This window comes from Petaurus breviceps, unplaced genomic scaffold (genome assembly GCF_028583685.1).
Source record: "Petaurus breviceps papuanus isolate PSGF00001 unplaced genomic scaffold, PetGlider_PUasm1.0 184, whole genome shotgun sequence".
NCBI lineage: Eukaryota > Metazoa > Chordata > Mammalia > Diprotodontia > Petauridae > Petaurus > Petaurus breviceps.
The window spans coordinates 10406632-10428672 of record NW_027185793.1 but is presented as its reverse complement, the minus strand read 5'-3'; the positions used below and the strand labels follow the sequence as shown (position 1 = coordinate 10428672).

At 35.6% G+C, this 22041-nt stretch overlaps 1 protein-coding gene across 3 annotated transcripts in view; it reads left to right on the top strand.

Annotated features, from left to right (window-relative positions):
* The first annotated feature begins 4416 nt into the window (after positions 1-4416).
* EFNA5 (ephrin A5) overlaps positions 4417-22041 on the top strand; it is a 352273-nt gene continuing 334648 nt past the window's right edge. For all 3 annotated transcript variants that reach the window (XM_069088130.1, XM_069088129.1, XM_069088128.1), the window contains exon 1: positions 4417-6410. In XM_069088130.1, the coding sequence (XP_068944231.1) occupies positions 6286-6410 (125 nt within the window). In that variant the 5' untranslated portion in view covers positions 4417-6285. The remainder of the gene's footprint in view (positions 6411-22041) is intronic.

Genomic DNA, 22041 nt, shown 5'->3' with positions numbered 1-22041 from the left:
AATAAATTAAAAAAAGTTTTTGTACAAACAAAACCAATACAACCAAGGTTAGAAGGAAAACAGAAAGATGGGAAACATTCTTTACAGAAAGTGTCTGTGATAAAGGCCTCATGTCTCAAATATGTAGAAAACTTAATACAAACAATTTCCCAATTGATAAATTGTCAAAAGATATGAATAGGCAGTTTTCAAATGAAGAAATCAAAGCTAACTAAAGGCATATGAAGAAGTGCTTTAAATCACTTTTTATTAGAGAGATGCAAATTAAAACAACTCTGAGGTACCACTCTATCAGACTGGCTAATATGACAGAAAAGGAAAATGATAAATGCTGGAGAAGATGTGAGAAAATTGGGACTCTAATGTACTGTTGGTAGAGTCGTAAACTGATCCAACCATTTTGAAGAACAATGTGGAACTATGCCCAAAGGTCAACCAAACTGTGCATACCCTTTCTTCCAGCAATACCACTACTACGTCTGTAAACTAAAGAGATCATAAAAAAAGGGAAAGGACCTACATGTGTAAAATATATATATAGTATTTTTGAGGTGACAAAGAATTGGAAATTGAGAGGATGCCCATCAGTTGGGGAACAGCTGAATAAACTGTAGTATGTGCATGTAATGGAATACTATTGTGCAATAAGAAATGATGAACAGGCAGATTTCAGAAAAACCTGCAAAGACTTATATGAACTTATGCAAAATGAAATAAGCAGAACCAGGAAAAAAACATTTTACATAGTATCAGCACCACTGTTTGATGATCAACTATGAATGATTCAGCTTTTCTCAGCAACACCATGATCCAAGACAAGTACAAAGGACTCAGGAAGGAAAATGCTGCCCATAACCAGGAACCAAACCAAACCTGATAGACTCTGCATGCAGATAGATCAAAGCACATTTTTTTCACTCATTTTATTCTTTCTTGTGGTTTTTTTTCCCTTTTTGATCTCTTCTTCCACAACTGTGATGAATATGGAAATATTTTTACAAGATAGCACATGTATAAACTATATCAAACTGTGTACTATTTTCAGAAGAGGGGAGGGGAGAGAGGGAGGGAGAAAAATTTGGCAAGTAAACTCTTATAAAAATGAATGCTAAAAGTTTTCTTTACATGTAACTGGGGTAAATACTATAAAAAAGTATTTTTTTTATAAAATATAAAAGTTGTATATAGTAACATCAATACTGCTTGAAGAACAACTTTAAGTAACTAAATCATTTTGACTATTATAAGTACCTAGTTTAACTACAAAGGACCTATGAAGGAAGCTGCCATTTGCATCCAGAGAAAGAACTAATTTCTATTAGTTTGTATATTATTTATATACAATAATTTCTATCATTGTATATATTTTCTTAATATATCTATTAAATCATATATAATATGTAATTATATATAACATTATATATTATGATTTATTTATTTAATATATCTATTATATTATATACAATAATTTCTATTAGTATGTATAGAATGATTGATTGTGTGTGTTATTGTGTATGTGTGTGTGTGTGTGTGTCTAATGGTACCTATCTTGGAGGGGGGAAGGAAGGAAGAAAAAAAAATACAAGATTACAATCATTTTTTCTTCCCCCTTCCTATTCTACTATGTTATGGAAATGCTTGCTTCATTTCTTAAGATCAGAATAAAATGAAAAAGTAATAATCATTAAGCAGTTATAACTTCAAAAAATAGTTATTCTTAATTATATAAGCAAGAAAAGGAGCATATGAATATTCATTTATAGGCATTTTATGTGCCTGTTTGAACAATGGCCTGAGATATAAATTTCAGTATTTTTCTTTATTCTCATACTTTTCATATTTAAAAGATAGAATAATTTGATAATCTGGTTAAAGTCCTTGTGTCTATAGTAAGTGATCATATAATTAACCAAAGTAGGAAGATGCTAAATATTTTTAAATCTACAAGGTCTTTTTTTTGCATCTGGTTTTCTCATTTATATATAGCATTTATTTTAAGCAACAAATAAGTATAATTCTTTTTTAATTTTTTGTTTTTAAACAAGTTAGACAAGTAGTTATGCCATAAATATATAATATAGTATCTGTTTGTTAAAAAAGTTCCACTCACAAATGTATTAGCACTTTTCCATAAAAGATTTATTAAAGGCAGTAGATACTCCCCTTACTAAAGATATGTTCATTCTTTGACACCATCCAGATTTCTTTTAATGCCGATTCAGTCATCCAAGTATCTATTGTTACTATTCCAAAAAAGTTAAGGGGAAGCTAACACTAGATACTTTTTCTGAGTAAAAACAAACAAAAACAACAAAAAAAACCTAGTCTCAGGAAAGATTACATAAAATAATGAAAACTGAGGAAAACATTATATGGAGAAAATGCTTAATCTTTGGAGCTTACTGTTCAAGTTCTTTTCCTCTGTTTTAGTTAAGTAATATCCAATCTTTAAAATTTCTAGAAAAGAGTAGGTGTCTCTGTGTTAGATTTCTTTGGTTACTACTGGATGAATATCTTTATTTGAAGTTCCAGAATTCTATAGATTAAAATCTAGACCCAGTCACAAGATTTGGAAGAATGTTAGCTAGACACCTTTGTATATTATTTCAATCTTCCTAATTGAGGATTTTTTTCGGTAACATTGTGGGAAAAATACAAAGCAAACATGAGATAAAACTCTTAAGCAAGCACTATTCCTATCAGAGTTTTTTTCTTTTTAAAAAATCTAAATGAATATTAATATAATAAGTTTAATATGTCCTTTCTATTTCTTATAATGTCCAGCAGCACACTTAAAAAGAGTGTTTAACAAAAATCCACCACTGGAGGGAGTCTGGGCGCTTTCAAACAGTTCAGAGCCTCAGAAATCCTGAGCTAGGGCGAGGGAAAGAGAAAGAAAGGATGTGAGAGAAAAAGCTAATGTGTTCTAGTGGAGTAGCATGTACAAGGCAGAAGTGGCAGGCTTTAGGGGCAAAATCTAATTTGCTCTCTTTTCTCCAGTCCTACCCACTGGGGCAGAAAACTCTTGTGAGAATAAGAAAAAAAAATACAAAGGGAGGTTTGAGACCTTAACACCTCGAGAGTTATACTCTCCAGTGGCCCCGGAGTGGCACGAGGGAACGAGCTGCAAAATTGCAGCAGTCTCTGTGCTGTATGTAGACTCTCCCTCTGGACACCAGAAGCAGATGTCCCTTGACGTCCTCAGGTGAAAACCCAGAGGCATTCAGGTTATTTGCCCAAACTTTGCTGCCAGGTTACTATGTTTCAGTGGCCAGACAAATGCAAATGTCTATGTACCTGTCTATAAAGTCAAAGAATAAAGGAAACCTTTTCTTCGCTCTCTCAACCCTCCTTCCTTTCTGTACCCCCCCCCCCTTAAGTGTTAATGACATTTTCGCCTTTAGGGAAGTGGGATTGAAGAGAGATGAGCAGTTGCCGAGAGGGCTATGATGAATACATTCTCTTAGCTGAAATGTACAGGGTGTAAAGTATTTCTAATAGGATCACTTGCCGCATTAATGTCCTCTCGGCTGCGGGTTTGCACTGAATTGTAATAATTTTCAACTGTGATTTCTCAGAATTTTTTTAAAAAATACGTGTTTTTAGAGCACCCTTTAAAACCAATTTAAAGAAATGTCTCCCTTTCTGTTTATTAACCTTTAAATCACTGCTAAGAAGTAAAAGACTAATGTCTTTTACTTACCAGTGAATATCTGGTTCTTCAGACAAGAAAACACCAGGAGACATAAAATTTCAAGATTAAGGGACTGTATTTTATAATAAAAATACAGCTGTTATTGCTACGCCCCAATCAGCAGAGATTGTGTCACCGAAGGAGAACAGGAAACACACTTTGTCTTCTGAAAAAGCGATGAATCCACTCTTAGAATGACACCCCCTCCTAAAATCATCCACTGCTTCCCCGCCCCCCGCCCCCCCCCCCCCCGCCATGAGAACGCAACCTCATCACGGTTCCGATTCGGAACCGTGAGGAGACCCCCCCCAGCCCCAGTTGTTCTGAAGCAAAAGGAGTCGAATACTTCGAACATTCTAACCAGAATGCAGCATCCAAAGGGTTACTCTCAACAGCCAAGCTCCTGTAGTGGATACAGGCCACTCGGATCTCCCAGTAATTCAATTAGTCAGGTTGCAGGAAGGTGGGGCCGGTGTTTTTGGAGGGGGGAGGGGAAGAGATTAGGAAAACGCCTCTTTCTCGGGTTGCAATCCAATCGGGTTGGAGTAAAGAGAGGGAAAAAAAGCAATCTGTAAGCAAACAGCAGACTGCTCCCTGACTGGCTGCTCCTGCAAATCCCCCTTTCCCAAGTAAACTGCATGAAAAAAAAAAAAAAAACCACGTGATCAACCAGCAGCGCCTGGGCTCTGAGCTTGCTGGCTGCACCTCCTCTGTGCACATATTCCGAAAACATACACGCATACACGCCAACCAGCTTCCAGATCGCTCACACATGCAGACATATGCATGGATATAAAATATATATGCTGCATACGTATTCGCATATGTTCATCGCACAGAGGGCGCCCAGCTTTTGGATTGTCCGAGGTTGCTGCTGAAGTCGGATTTACACGCAGGTCATTGCGAAGGGGGCGTGACTTGTTTAAGATTTTTTTTTTTCTCCCTCAAAGCACCCCCCCCCTTTTTTTTTTCAAAACTGAATTTTTCCCCCCCTCCCCAGTCTTTAAAACCTTGCCGCTGCCCTGAAGTTTTTTCTTTTTCTTGCAGGATTCGTCTTTTTTTTGGGGGGGGGGAGTAGCAGTGTGGTTCCCCCCTCTTGTTGCTGTTTTTTTTTTCCCTCCGGAAAAGAAAAGGGAGCAGCTGCCGAAGAACACGATTTTCTGATGTAGTCATCGGTGAGGTTTCTCTCTCTCTCTTTGCTCTTTTTCTGATTTGAAACTGATTTATGCATTTCTCCAAGTTAATGTTCCTGGGATTGGACTCGTTTTAGCCACAGACACTTTGACAGCTTGCTCAGGAGATGTTTGGATCTCAGTTTATGCCTGTATCTCGATCTCAGTCCTTGTGCGGACAAGGCGACTGACACCAGCTTTTCCCAGAGTTTGTCGGATTCATTTAAAAAAATTTTTTTTCACTCTTCAAGCAAAACAGTTTTATTTGTGTCGGCTTGATTTGGCATCACAGCACTGCGTGGATTGGCTGATTTTTACATCTGCTGTTTCTTACACTCTTTGGTGCACCCACAGCCCAGCAAAGAAAAGAATACGAAAAAAAATCTCTATCAAGTCTCCTCCAACGCACCGGGTGTCTCCTTTTCCTCTTCCTCCTCCTCTTCCTCCTGCTGCCGCAGAACCACCGCTTCATCTCGGTTACCGCAGCCAAACTCTATCGAGCATTTTTGTTGGATGAAGGAAAGGACCAAACTTTCTTAAAGGTTTGGGTGGCACTGCCATTCTTCTTCAACCCAACTACTTTTTAACCATTTCCAGGACCTTGGCAGAGTGAGATTTAATTGAGCAGTTTTGCTTCCCCACCCATCTTTGCGTCTCACAGCCTCCCCGAACCCGAAGCATTTACTTCCTCAAAGACTTCCACGGGTTTGGTAAAGCTAAGGCAAAAGCGTGGTGGTGAGGGGAGTATTTTATTTTCCGAAAAGAAACGCATATTCCCCAAGCCAACCATTTTTCTTCGGCAGGTTTTTTTTTTAATCAACTACCAAAATAACTTTGAACGAAACAAGGCAGAGCGAGAGAACAGTGCCCGAGAAGAACCCATCAGCTTCCACTACCACCCTCAGCTGGACGTACACGGTCTGAGCCGGGGTGGGTGGGTTGGTGTATGTCTCGCTGTGGCTGCTGCACTGAACTCCCGGTGAATGTGCGCGGAGCGCCGCCGCCACCTCCTCCTTGTGCAGCCGCCGCCACAGCCGGGTTCGGCTCCCACTTCCCCCTCCCGGGGTGACCAGCCTCCTCCCACTTCTTAAGAAACAGATTTGGCATCCTCCCGCTCCCCCCCTCCCAACCACGAAATACCCACGCGTCTCTTCTCCCTCTTTTATTTTCTTTATTTCTTTCTTAAACTCCCCGCTCCCTCCCCCCCTCCGGGGGGTGGGAGAGCTCTCTTGATTTTTTAAAAAAATCTGTGATTTTTCTCTTTACTCCTTTTACTTCTCATTCCCTCGTCCCCTACGACGTCTGTTTAGATCTTTCATTTCCTTTTTCCCCTCATTTTTTTTCTTCCTCTCTCCTCCTCCCCCCCCCCCCCTCCCCCTTTCCTCCTGTGTTTGTGTTTTTCACTGTTGGAGGGGAGTGATGTTGCACGTGGAGATGTTGATGCTGGTGTTTCTGGTGCTCTGGATGTCTGTGTTCAGCCAAGATCCTGGCTCCAAAGCTGTCGCTGATCGCTACGCTGTCTACTGGAACAGCACCAACCCCAGGTAAGAGGGTGGTGGTAAGAGGGCCACGATCTGGGGTCCTCGTCTCTCTAGGCCGACGGGGTAGGCGAGAGGACAGGAGGAGAGGAGAGGAATTGGGGGGGAGTGGAGAAACGCCTGAGGCGCCGACCTCTCAGGAACCATTAGGACTTTTTTCTAACTGGGAATAGGAATCCTGACAGAATTAGCAGGGAAGGAGGCTTCAATTTTCTTCTTTGTTAAGTGCGCTTGGAGAATCCAGGAGGAGACCAGGTTTACCTGGGACTAGTGAACCTTCCCTCCCTCACTCCTCTGGAACGCGCAGTGTGAGAACTTGAAAAGAGTGAGAGGCAGGCGGAGGTTCTCCTTCCTCCTCTGCTGGGCTCGGGACAAGCGAACCAATCCTAACAGCAGAACGTATAGTTGCAGAACCGCACTCTCCCTTCCCCCAGCCGCAATTTTCTTTTCTTTTTTTTTTTTTTTTTTTCCTTTAGCGGAAAATAGTTTCCCTTGTGCACTGCGAGGCGTTCAAGCCTCTCTCCTCCGGTCGAGCCCTAAACTTTTTCGGTGCGCTCCGAGCGCACTGGCAGGGGAAGGAGGGAGTTGGAAAGCGGAAGCTTTTAGTTTTCCTTTAACTCGTTAAACTGAGAGGAAATACAATAGCCCATCCATCAGTCTGGTTGCTCTGAGTTGGCAGTTGTGGAGATTTACCCCCATTCTCTCTCTCCTTCCCCCACCCCCCACGTCCTTTTTATGATGGCAAAAAGTTTGCTCTAATACAAAGGTTACCTCATGGATGCCAAGTGTGTTCGTTATTTTGGTAGCTCTGTTCGCCAATTCTCCTAGATATATCTTGATAAACATTTTGGCAACCCGCTTCCTCCCTCCCCCCCCCTCCAAAAAAAAGAGAAATGAGAATTCTGAAGGGGTAAGCAGAAATGTCGGTTCGGTCCAGCCGCGGCTTTTTGATTGACTTGAGTCTGGTCCAGCTACTGAGTCATCTTCGGTCTGATGAACCAGTAGAATCTCGGGGTGCTTTGGCATTACATCTAGGCCTTGCCCAGGGGTCCACTGGAGTCCCGACTCGAAATGGACCCAAATTGACCCGATCCGCCTCGTATCCCTTCCAGCTGAGCTCCTATTTTACTATCCATCCACTCCTCATCCCACCCGCTTTTGCTCGACCCCTAGGGCTGATTTCTTTATTGGCCAACGGAAACTCATAAGGTCACTGGACTGCCATACTATGAACATAAAAGTTGAACAGAAGGGGTGGGAAATAGAGAGTCCGCACGGAGCGCGCGGTTTCACGGGAAAGCCGCGCCAAGTGCTGTGCTTCGGGAGAACCACGTGGCTGCCGCGAGCTCTAAGCGCTCGCTTCAGGAGAGGGAGGTACAAATAGCGATCCCCGCCTCTTCTCAACCGGTTTGCCCGGCCCTCAGCCCGCTCCATTGTCCCGGGATGAGAGAGGATCCCAGCTGAAGCCAAGGCTGCCCAGTAAAGAAGGTGCATATTTCTACCCCTGCGGGCCACTTGGGTTCTCGCTGAAGATGGGAGAACTGTTTCTTTGGTGGAGAAAGATGATTTCCCCTTCCACCCAACCTCGGAAAAAAGTCTCCACTAAGCATACAACCAAAGTAGAATTGTTAGTGATAAATGCACAACACAAGGTGGTGTCAACAAACATTCCTAAAGCATTAAGTGTGAGTGAATACACAAAACAAGATACATAAACCTCTATCTATCTATCTATCTATCTATCTATCTATCTATCTATCTATCTATCTATCTATCTATCTATCTATCTAGTGGGACAGGACAACCTATTTCATTTCTGACATGGCACTTAGCACTATTACAAAAAGAGAAAGAGAAGCCATCCTACCAGAGGAGGTGCCTTTTATTAAACCTGACAAGACAAATGAAGCAAACGCTCCATTTTGTGATGGTGTTAAAAGCAAGGCTCATTATGTAGGTTCATTTATTCCCTTTGGGTTTTATTAAACAGTGTTTATGAAACAGAGGAATTTATACTTTAAAAACTTAAACTGATCATATTAGGTGAAACAACAGAGAAATAAGGTGGTTTAGCTTGGGTATTCTTTGCTGGGCTGATCTCCCTCCTTTTCACATCATCCTTCTAAACATTGTGAACCTTTTCTCTCTTAGTATCCATTTGTTTTGATATATCTTTTTTCCTCGTTAAAACTGATGGAACTCCCCCCCCTCCCTTTTTTTTTTAACCTGTCAAGCTGGTCTGAGTGAGTTTGAGGACATTTTATCTTAGGTTATCTCTGTTTTATGTTCCTGATACTGCTGTTTGGGTTGAGATTAGCACATTGATTTTTGTCACAGGTCATGTTTTTTAATAGATCTGCCTTGCCTGCAGAAAACTGTTCTGCTCAGTATTCCATGGTGGGTTTGAAATGGCTGAGACAAAGTTAATCTGTAGAATTTTAAAGTGCCCAGAGTTTTCTTGTCAATTGAGTATTCTAATGTGAGACTTTTCAGTTCCTCCTTTTAGGTTACTAGACCAATTTAATACTGACAATCTCCCACCAAAAGGCTGATATTTTAAAAAGAGATTCATATTTTACATTTCATGAAATAGTGTATCCTTACCAATTTATCACCTGATTTTTTTCTTGTCCCCTCCCTCCCATCTAAAGTTAACAACTTTAAAATGGAAAACATGTCACACACATGAAATGTTGAATAAAAAAGCACATCCTGTGTTTCATCAAATGTTACCAAAGAAGAGAGTTAAAGAACTAAACCCAGTAAAGTAGCTTTTGAATAAAATCCTGCAGTGAAAGGTAAAAGATTATATGAGGAAATATATTTCTGCCAAATGTTTTGCCCATCATGCTACAATATTTAAAAGTCTAGTGTTTTAAACTTTTCTTTCTTAAGTAATATGTGTTTTGCAAAGGAAGATATCCATGCTTTTAATATTATTTTTGTAATCATATTGGCTTGTTTAAGATTTTACCAAGCCAGTAATGTAATTGGTAAGTAATCTTTTGAAACAAAATGGATAGCTCTAATTGCTTCTATAGTAGCTTTTTATTTAGCTTCAAGAGGAAAAAAAGTTCACTAAATGCAAAGGTAGCAACAATGGGTATTGTATAAAATGTAAGTAAATATTTTATATCAATATGATGTTACTTCAGAAAAAAATTTAGATAAGTTCAGAATTTAATTTGCTGTCTTGATTGAAGGGTTTGGATATTCTATTGTGTAGTTTGTTGAGTAGTTAGTTGGTCTCATAGTGATACATTGGAACCATAAACGGATACAGAGAGAGAAGAAAAAATATTAACTTCTTTATTGTTAGAAAAAAATTGGCTAGAATCTATGTTTAATTTATCTGCTCTTTCTTGACAAAATTAGTTATTTTCTAAAATTGGTAAGTGTTAAAAGTTGTCAGTATTTATGGGATAGCGAACAGAATTGATTTTATGTAATGAATAGGATGGAAATCAATAAGATTGGGTAATAGCAGTTCAAATGGACAGTTGTGACAAATGCATCTAATATAGTTTTTTTTTAACAATATTTTGTTAATCCTACCTAAATAGTGAAGTTTAGAAAAAAAAATGATACTCAGTGGTATCCTATGAACTCTGCTCTAGCATCTAAATAACATTTAAAAAATGTAACCTCCAAACAAAAAGACAATTTATTTGTATCTTATTTCTTAAAGAACTTTAAAAGTTTTAAAGTAATTTTATGTGGTCATCTAGCTATGTGAGTTAAATTACATCTATTCCTTAGTTATTTTAAAAAGTTATATGATATAATTAAGATTTTTTGGAAACTCTTAAATTAGGATGAGTTATAAATACATCACTGCTATCAGTAGGGGGAAATGTCCTTAAGTTAAATAGAATGAGTATATGGGATTTTTCAAAGTATGTGCTGAAAAAATACTTAAAATTGTCCTCTGTTGACATTTATGTATGGAGTAGTGAAATAAGAAATCACTCTGTTGCTAAATGTGCCTAGTGTACTTTTAGTAAAATCAATTTCACGTATAATTTTGTTCTCTTTGCTTTTAGTTCATAGCTTATGTTGCTAATAAGGTGTGTGAGAACTTTTCCTAAACAGGAAAGACTACTTTTGTGCATCACCACTTAAAGGATGATTAGTACATCATTCTGAAATAATCAAGTTTTTTCCTTTGCCTTATTTGCAACTTAAGACTTGTGAATTAATTATTTCATAGTATGGTAGTGAAAACTTGACACAGTGTTGCCTTTTTAATATGACATCTTGTTGCTGTGAAAATGGTGTGAATTCTATCCATTATTCAAAACCAACACTATACTACTACTCTATGTTAAATGGAGAAAAGAGTAACATTCCCCTGGGGTCCCATCATATTCCATTTGATATTTTTTTCTCTTGAAATTCATATATATGTCTCATATATATTTTCTGAGACACCTTTTTTTCTTACTGTCAACAAATTCCTAATTAAAAAAAAGTGAGCAAAATTGTTACACTTCCATAAGTTTCTTTTGAGGAGAGAGTGGAACATTGTTATAAATTTTTAAAGAGTTGAACTAGGGAACTTAAAATAAGTTAATTTCTTTCACTTTTTGTATTTTAAAACATTTTAGTGATATTTATACTTGTTGAAAACATTCATAGAGTTAAATAGTAAATGACTGTTAGATGTATATCATAATTTTAATACATTTAACATTTATAAAGAGATCCTTTTATATATCTGGTGCATATTTGAAAAATAAAGCATGTGCATGCTTTGAGTATTTATGTGAACACCTCAAATTATTTTCTTTGTAAGTAAGACTAGGATACATATGTTTTGTAACATGTGTATTTCATCATATTATGATTTTAAAAATATATAAAAATCAGTGAGCTTCCTGGTATTTTGAAAGTAGATGGGAACATTAATTATACGTGTCTCCCACTTGAAAGGATAGTCTAATTTGGCATTTTCAATCTGAGCTAAAAAGGTCTCAAGCTCCATAAGTTCTAGAGAAGAGTCTTCACCATTCAGTAGTAATTCACATCCTTAGTTAGTTGATTTTAATGGAGATGAGAGGACTGGAAGAATACCTTGTTACCTTATTTCTTTCCACCAATGAGCAGTGTTTTCATAGGCCTCAACTTTTGAAGGCTGTTAATGGGTAAGAAGGAGCACATAGTTGAAGGGCAAATTGACTTCCTTAAATTCTTGCCATTTTATCTTATACAAATACCCTCAGAAAAGGCATTTCATTGCTTTCCACTCACTGGCCTGGTTTCCTGTTGGATGGGGACAGATAAAGATGAGTGTTTCTTTCTCTCCCCTGTTGCTATGAACTAAGCAATCTACCAGCCACATGCTGGGCTGAAAAAATGAATGAATACAATTAGTCCTTCAGGAGTCCTGCACTTTCCTGGCTCGGGAAATGTATACATGCATATGTATGTCCACACATACGTATAAACATATGTGTAATCATGCCAAGAAATATATCTTCTGAAAAGGAAGTTAAAGCTTTAATTTTAACAGGGAAATACATATAGGTAGGAGTAGCACTCTTTTCTCATGTAAGAATTTTTGTTAATGAAGAAAATTTATCCATAAAGTATTAAATAATTTCCTACTTAGTTTTAACTCTTGATTCACTTTATTTTTTTAACTAAAAGCAAAGAAATTGCTGATTTTTTTTGTTTGACAGCTCCCCGTCCTCTTCATTTTTATATATTAGCATCTATAGATATTGGTACAGATATTATGTAACTATAATATTTTGTTCAAAATAGCACTTAGCAATGACTGTTGCACATTATTATTGCATATTTGTGAAACTTTCCCAAAGTGGATCTGTTAAAATTCTGGTCTTTATTGGGAAATTAACCAATGTTGGGGAAACAGTTTCCTTGAGTAATATGATGGAACACTTCTATGGCCCAATGTCCCTCCCTCAAGTCAGCATTTCTTGCAATGCAGAAAAATTTAGTGAATATCATTCTTTTAAGTTGGAAAATTTTTCTTTTTTCTTCTGTGATAAAGTTTGAACATTTTGAGAAAAAGTTGTTTAAAAAAAATCTCAAACTTAGTTAATTTTTAAAAATTTCAATGTACTTTTTATAATTGCTTTTTAGGGTAGTAGTTCCATATAGCTAAATGTCAATAAATTACTACATATACTTTTAGTTTGATTTATATTTTAGTCAGTTTATTAACCTTAATCTTGAGCTGTTTTGTGGAAAAGTTTAAGATGATTGATTATTTTGATGTTCAAGTGATTCTGAATGATTTATTTTTGATACTAAGAATTAAAAAGCCTGGTTTAAGTTTTTCTGTGCTTGTGTTTTAAAGTCAGAAACATGGGCAATACAATGAAATGGAAAACACTTTAAAATAAATTTATTATGGCAAATTTTCTTTGAGTATTACAGTTACACTGGGTAGAAACCATTCAGTAGAGCGGAGTGGGGAAAAAATAAAACCTGTTTCTATCTTAGTACTCTTTCTGGTAACCTTAACCACGGCCTACAACAGTTAAAAAAAAGAATATGTTATAAAGTAACTAAGCCATATTACTAATCTTTAAGCTAAAAGATTTTTACAAATCCAAATGCTGGCTTTTAAGGTTATAAAATATAGTTGTCAAATAGTAAAACTTTATGTTTTGATATAAATGTCATTTTAAAATAAAAGTGTGTCAGTTAGTACATATATATGTATTGGGTATGGATATATACATACATACATATACAGAAAGAGAGATATGAATGTGTTATAAAATGTTTATTGTTAGATCAGCTTCCACTCAGGTGCTAGTCTATCATTTTTAATAATAAAATAACCCTTCGTCATCTTCAGAAACATCCTTTAAACACTTGACAGTTGTAAGATAGAAGAAAATGTACTGTCAGGTCTTAGTTTTCATTCAAGTGAGAAATAAAAATAAGTTTGGCTATTTTTTTTAGTTTTAAAAATTAAAAGCGAAGGAAACATATAACTGATACATTTATGCTCTGCTATCTGGCATCCTAGAGTTTTTTGTGATTTTTTTTAAGCTGTAAGGTAGAACAATAAAATTACACTCCAAGGAAGGATTACCTAACAGCTAAATTTTCAAAATTTTATTAAGTGGCTAGATATAGTTGAATTGTTAATTTTCCTATTTCTTATGCTGTTTACTTTCCTCATTTAAATTAAGTATGTATTTATGTATGTTTATGAATATATGTATGTGTGTATATACATATACACAAATGTATTATGTACATATATATATATATATCCATCTTTCTCTATATATCGATGTGACAGTCCGTCGGTCTATCTGTCTGCCTTTATCAATGGCCAAATAGCACATTTCCATTACAGAAAGTAATGCAATTGGAATTTTTGGGTCAGGTGACATCACTACCTATTTGCATTGGACAACCATTTTTAGCAAGCAACGATTAAGTGAGTTTTTTTTTTACACTCCGCTTTTGATAAATAAAATCTTTTTTTTTTTTTTGTAGACATGTTTCACGGCATGGGCATATATACCCATAAATATTGAGATGCCTTAGTTACCAAAAGGTATCTAAGTTGTTTTATCCAGGTTGAAAAAATAAATTTTCATTTTCAATTATATCCACCTCTTTAGTAGCAGCCATTTTGTTTTTAGGCTGAATTTATTTCACTCATGAAAATAGCTCAGAAAGAGTGTGAATAATAGAAAAGGAACAAACCATATGACAGTTATTTGAGCAAGGAATATTTAAGTATCAAAGACATAGTATTATCCATCAGTTCATGAAAATGTTAGCTCCCTTTTTTTGTCTCATGTTGTACAAGCATTTTTCTGAGAAAAGAATGTTTTAATTAACAACACTGTATTTAAATTCAGTACATGCATCTTTTAATGTTAAGTGATAGCTTGTACCACCATTCATTTTTATATTTTTAACTACTAATATCTGTTATTAATTTCAACAAAAATGTATATTTTAATTAGTTACCCTGGTTCATTTTGTCAACCTCACTCAACCTCAAATAGTTTCTTTAATTTCCTCTTTGGTAGTATATTTTTGCTAACTGGCTTATTTCTTAACTGTACCTCAGTAAAAAGCATTCCCTTCTAAGAGGAGATGCTGATGGCTACTTAAATTTAAGCATTTAAAGATTTTAAAGTCATGTTATATAGTAAGGGTTTCATTACAAAAACCCCTTCTGTATAATTTTCTTCCGTGTCTCTATTAGAAACACTTATGTAATTGAATTCTTTAGTGATATATAAAATTATCAGAATATTGTATGCTGATGGTACAGAGGTCCACAAAGGATTATTTTTCTTTCAGGATTTAACAGATTCTAGAATTCCAGAATAATTGTTTTGGAGTTTAGTGAAGAGTTAGAAAACTTAGAGTACACTTTGTTTCATGAACATCTCTTTGGTTCTTCTAACATTGGTCTATTATAGAAATGTAGCTGCTGTGCCATAAGATAAATTTCAAATATAGTCCAAGTCAGACAAAGTGAATTAACAAATCATACCCTGAACATCTGTGCTGTAGACTGACATGAGTACATTAACAGTTGTATTTCTAATGATTTAATAAAATCTGCTAATATCATTTCTAGAATTTCCAAAATTACTAAAAAGAAGTAGAGAAGTAAAATTCATGGTAGTTCTTTTTCCTTTTTGAGGGGGTGGGGGAATGGATGGAAGGAAGGGGGAGGATAACAGATGCATGTCTCATGATAACAAATGGGCTCCTTGTTTCAGTCCAGGTGTAAGTGTCAACAACTTTAATACAGGACTTCTGTTATGTGGATAACCATTACTTTGTAAAAAACAAAACAAAACAAAACTCTAGTAGAGGAGTCTAAACATCCAAATGTTTAAAATGACCTTTCTATTTTGAATGAACTCAAAAACATCTCCTCTTTTGTTTTCTTGCTGTTCCAGATTGTCAAGGTGTTAGTATTCTGATATCCTGTCAATTATTAGTGTATGTAAAATCTGTAATTTACAACTAGTATCTATTGCCCCTTTTCATAAAAATGTGTAGTATGAAAGTAAAGGAAATAGCAATATCTCCTCTCTGTATAAACAACGGATTTGAATAAAATCACTTTGTGCTTTACTTTTGTTGCATAGTTTCTGTACATATTGCTAACATCCTTTGTAGTAGTGATAGATTCCATTTTGATGTTTATAGAATAATAAGGAGCAAAGAGAGACTTGACTATAAAGGTGGATTTGATCTACAACAGTTTTGTCCTTACCAAAATTAAACCTGTGGTGTTCAGTTTTGTAATTGAAATTTCTATTTATTTATTTATACTTTATAAAAGCAATAAGATTTGGAGGAAAACAGGAGGGGGGGAAACTGTACATCGTTGGGAACATTTATCCCATGTGTTTAACAGTTAGGTTAAACAAAGTGGGAACAAATGAGCCTAGTTCCCTGTCTATTGTTTCAGGGCAAGAAAAAAAGAAAGATGCTGGAATTTGGAAGCAGTGACCTTCTGACACACACTCAGCATGGCTATTACACTGTCACATCAAGTGTCTTGAGCCACCCTAATGTCAGCCTGCATTTTTGAAGTTAGTGACATGAGAGGTAGCTGCTTGTGGACTGGAGCACCTCATATTGACTTTGCAGTTATATTCAAATTTCCAGTATCATACTTGACAGTTTCATTTAAAAATTCTGAAGCTTATCATTTGAGAAACATGTTTCTTTGTTCAGTTTAGTCACAGATTTTGTAACCACTATATAGATTCAACATCTCTGTAGTTCCCCTAAACATACTTGCCTCTGAGAATGATTTCATTCATCTGGTTTGGGGGAAGATATGTGGCAGAGGGAGGCTCAGATGTAACATTCTTCCACCAGCAAAGTGCTTGTCTGCTTTATTTAGTTAAAACCTTTTTCCTTCCAAACAGATGAAAGCAGTGGTTTTGTTAATGGCCATTTCCTTCAGACTGTGCAGTCTCACCAGTACCCCTGGATTCAGACAGGGAATGATGTTTAGAATACTATGACATTTTTTCTTCATATATTTGTTTATTATTATTGCTTCAATAAACTTTTATACCTTTATTTTGTAGTTCTCTGGGGGCTCCATTTATAAAAAATTAGTGAGCCAGCACTAAGAGGACGCTGATTCAAATAGTGTCACTCCTGACAGGGTTTTGAGCCAAACCAGAGGAAATAATAGGGAAAAGAAAGCTGCCAAAATGTGTCTCCCAATTACTAATTAATCAAGCGATAAAGGACCTTTGTGAAAGATCCAGTGTCAGCTATGACAGCATCTCTGGGGCCCTTGATTTTAAGTACTGTATAAAACAAATTAGCACAATCCACAGGGAGTATGGTACCCAGTTGTTTCATGTCACCACTGAATTTTTTAAACATATTGTTAAGAAGCAAAACAATCCTTCCTCCAAAAACAAACTTTTAAACTGTATCTCTTAGACTTCCATGTTAAAAAAATGATATCAGAAGATGGAGCTATTCTAAATGAATTTTTTCCACTTATTAATATTCGATACCTTTCTTCATACCATGGATAATCAATCATATTATTTTAGGTGATCCAGTCTCACCCCCATAGTTGGAGTTTTTTGTTATCTTTTGGTTCTAGGACTTAGTTTTGGTTCTACACATTTAATTCAACTTACAAAAGTCCTACTTTAATATAATAATTTTTTTATCATCAGGGATGCCTTACATCAATATTTTGAGCATCATAATAGTTGAGGAATGAAATTCTTTCTGCAAACATTGATAGAACTCAGAGCTGCCAGTCTCTTCTGGCACTACTCCCGCTATGGCTGCTGGGCCCATCATTAAACACCTGTTATTAGTGTATTTCTCCATAGCATTTACAACATACCTTACAACATAAAAATAAAGGGGTCCTGTGTGGAGTTCTGGCTGTCAGGGGAACAATGAAAACTAATTACACACTCAGCTGTCATCACTGTCAACTGTGCTCCTGGGAAAACAGCAATGTGACAAAATGCATGGAGATGTATGCTACAGCATAGAAATATATGTATATCCATTTAACGATATCTAATCACACAAGTTTAGATTATAGATCTCCAAAGGAAATATTTTAGATCGGGCCCCATATACTTTTTTGTTTTGTAATTAACAAAGAGAAGCAAAAGGAGTGCTGACAATAGAGAGGGGCCTTTTCATGCTCTCCTTTTCATCATCTCTTTGAGTTATATGAGGACTGCCTGGATACGTAGCAACAATAAAGTTTGCAAAGTGCTTTACAAATATTATCTCATTCATATTAACACACTCATGTTAATAGGTATATCTATCTATATATATATATATAGAGAGAGAGAGAGAGAGAGAAAGATAGATAGATAGATAGATAGATAGATAGATAGATAGAAAGAATTGTTTTGGGAATACAACCAGACTAATTTTTGATGCTGAATTATCTGTTGTTAATCCTAGAGCATCCTTTAAAGAATCCTCTTTGTAGATTTCAAAATTATGTTTTTAAAAAAAGTTATGCTTATATTGTATGACTAATTCTTGATTAGTTACTACTCTTCCAGTTCACTAATTACTTTGCTTCTCTCCCCAGTTATTTTGCTACCAACAAGACAGGCCACCAGTGGATGACTATGAAAAAGGAAAGAAAAATTTAAATTAAAAATGTTTTTTTAAAAAATGCTCTTAATAAAATTTGGTGTAAATATGGTTTGGTAGGAGAGGACATTATAGGTACTAACATTTGGTGGTGGACAGTTTTTTTTCCCCTCTAGTATTTTCACTCTTTTACTTTTATGTTTTCTTTCTCTAAAACTTAAACAAAATGGGGGTAATTGCAGGAAGTTTCCATTGAATTAATTGAGTATGTAGACTTTTCTAGAGTTTTTGTGGTAAAATAGTGCATCAGACAACAATTTCCCACCCCTTCATTTCTATTTTGTAACATTAATCACAAGAGACCTCTTCCTTTGAAACAATCTTATGTGATATTGCCACAAATTTCCCAATATTTCATGAAGCATAATGTTTAAATATGTGGAATTCATTTGTCTTTCTGAAAGCCTTGAAAGCATAAGAAATATGTTTGATCCTAGTTTAGTGCAATAACATATAGATTGTCAGTGCATTTTAAAATTGAATGTTATACAGTATTAAAAATAAAAGCTGATAGGGGTGGCCAGGTAGCTCAGCGAGTAAAAGCACCGGCCTCAGAGTCAGGATGACCTGGGATCGAATCTGGGCGCAGACACTTAGCACCCACCCAGAAATACCTGGCCGTGTAACCTTGGGCAAGTTACTTAACCCCAATTTCCTTAAAAAAATCAAATTAACTAAATAAATAAAAGCTGATAGGCCAGGAATTTCTCTATGGATTATGGCTTGTGGATAAAGCCATGATGAATTACAAGCATGGCCTTGTTAAATTGTTATATTAATTAACCTCATAATTCTATAAAAATACTTTTTTGGATAACAGCATCATAAATTTCTAAAGAAATTTCTACAAAATCCTCCTATTAACAGTTGTTTTTAGCACTTTCTGATTTGAATCCATATGGTTAAATAAGCCCTTAAATGTTCATTTTACATTGGGTATAAGAGATGACTGACTGTTTCTCTGCTTCTACTGGTGGTGATTCTCCATAGTGGTTTATATTAGTATACATTTTCTCAGGAACCATAAAATCTTTCATGAAATGCCCTGGCAGCATTTGAATTAGTGAAAGAAGTTTCTATTGTACTGTGTAAGTTATATGGAGTGTATAAATAAGCCCAAGTTCTGTTTTTTCCATAGAAAATATTAGAAATTAAATTATTAATCATAAGGAAAATAGTTAAACACTGTGAATGCGGGTTTATTCCTTCCTTCCTATTTGCTCTTCTTGGTGTCTTCACATATAAAGACCATGCTACTAATCTACTATCAACAGGTTTTGAACCTTAAGCTGTTTGAAGCTACCAACAAATACTATGCCAATGATAATTTCCAAGAACACATAAACAGAGTAATGCAAATAATTTCTTATCTTAAACATTTTTGTCTTTTAAATGAGAAACCCGTGAGATCATGGGCAGGTATCTTATAAAGTATCCATTTTCTTTGATTTCCCCCTTCACCGCCCCCAACTCTGGGCTTTTCGACAATACGCCATCATCAAAAGAACTCTGTTATAGTTTACAGTAAAATGCAGTCATATTCTTTCAGTTTCAACTAATCACAGCTTGTATTTCTCTCTTTATTAGCCATTTTGATTTCTTATTGAGAAAGTGGATTTCTTTAGAACAAAACATTTAGTAGAATTTTATAAGAACTTTTCTATGGTGAAAGGCAAATATTAGAAGTTATTGATTAGATTGTTTTTGTTCACAAAGTTGATTATAAACATGTAAATGAATCAATACATTGAATTCTGTATGTATTTCCTGATTCTCAGAGAGAAAAAGAATATAAAGAATCTCTTCCATTGATAATAATAAATTTTGATGTGATTGGCTCCCAAAGAAAGTGTAAGCTAGGTAAGAGTTGCTCCTCCGTTGGATATTTATACTGATTAAAAAGAAAAAAAAATTGTGTTATACCTAGACACAAAAATAAAACACAGAAAAGTTTATATAAGTACAATTTATGATCTTTCAGTGATTAGGGAGAAGTTGATTATGTTAATAAACTATGATATTGCAGTCATGTTCCCTTTTCTAATAAAAATTATTAGTAAATTTATACTGTTATTTTCTTTTTCATTTGTAACAATGAGTTATCATAGAATTGATAATTTTAGGATAATTTAATATTTAGTAAAAAGTATCCATCGAGAGACCCATTTTTATAGTGAGTATAGGCTTTTAATAGTGGACTTCTTCACTGAAGCTACCCAAATGTAAATATTAATGTGATTACAGTTTTGAGAAGGTTGAGTTCAGTCTAGCAGCCTTCTCCCCCATCCACCATCCGTTATATGTGATAACTGCTTTTCTAGAACATTTTCACTTAAAATATTTAACTCTTAGCTTTTCAATACACCTGTACTTAATTTTACATAAATGCATTGTTAAAGAGTTGAAATAAAAAAACACATTTTCATAAATAAAATGTCTCAAATGTATCAGGGAACCAACTAAAGGAAATCTGCAAAGTGAAGAATCCTTTTATGAAGAAAAGAACAATTTAAAAATCTCTTTTGATGTGGATTTGTAGATTATACTTTATTTTGACAAGGGGGTACATTTTATTTTTGCATTGTTATTATCTCTAAGAGGACTATAGCAGATGGATTAAAGAGGTGATTATATCCAGAGAAAGGAGTTTAAGAATTAAGGATCAAATCTGTCTTGATAGGTGAAGTTTGAGTATCTTATACATAAAATAGTGATAAGCTCATCATAGGTATAGCATGTGGTGATTTTCATCAGTCACTGACCCTGGACAAAATGGCAAAGCAATTAAATTTTATTTATAGAGCCTTTCAGATTTCTTTTTGGCACTATAGTCATGCCATATATCTAATAACCAGACCCAGACACTCAGTGTTCTCTCTCTCTCTCTCTCTCTCTCTCTCTCTCTCTCTCTCTCTCTCTCTCTCTCTCTCTCGCTCTCTTTTTTTTTCTTTTTGGAGGGGGAAGGCTGGGCAGTTGGGGTTAAGTAACTTGCCCGAGGTCACAGCTAGTGTTGCGTCTGAGGTCACATTTGAACTCAGGTCCTCCTGACTCCAGGGCTGGTACTCTCTTCACTGCACCAGCTAGCTGCCCCCCAGCATTCTCTCTTATCTTGCCCTTTGGCTATCTGGAGGTAGGTTTCCACATAGCTTCAAAATCTTCCCTCCCATACCCATATACTTAACACTAAAGTGTAAAGGACAGTCTTCAGTTCCTCAGAGGATATGTACATTTGACATGAGAAGCTTATTGGCCTAAATAAACGTCTAATTGCTGAAATATGTGGAGAGGCTTTTTTTGGTGTTTGTTTTTAGCAAGTAGACCCTTTCTGATACCCTTTGGCTGTTCTAATGCCTCCCTTTCTCTTCTCAGGCCAGAAGAAGGGAGGTTTGCAATTTGGCACCCTGCTCCTTCAAAGACCTTTGCTACAGATTTAATTTTGCATATACATGCGTACATATATGAATAGAGATGTGTGTATATGTGTATATATACATATATATAATGTAGTAGATAAATAGAAATAAATAGATCATGGAAACATTCATCTAAGCCAATGGTAGATCTTTCTTAACAACACATATTGCTTGTAATATGCTATTAACTTCCTAGCAGATCGTCTGTATTTCAAACACTGCTAAACACTGTGAACCTGCTTAGTTATCATTCTAACAACATAGATGTTTAAGTGACTATTGAAGTATTTATGTATGGATGCCTTTTAAAATGTTATTTGCATACGTAATAAATTGTTTTATAAGTTCTTTTAAACTATACTTTGCCCTTGAAGGATTGAATGTCTTAATGCCTGGAAGGTGTTCAGAAGGGGAATTAACTAAGATCCATAAAATTGCATATCCTTTGTTCAACAAATTAGTGAGTACTGGCAATAGAATTTGGTCTACAGAATTTAAATACTGCAATTCATATTTTGTGTTGGAATGTTTAGGAAGCATATATCTTATCTCTACAGACACATTTCTCTTGAATAATAAAATGTGTT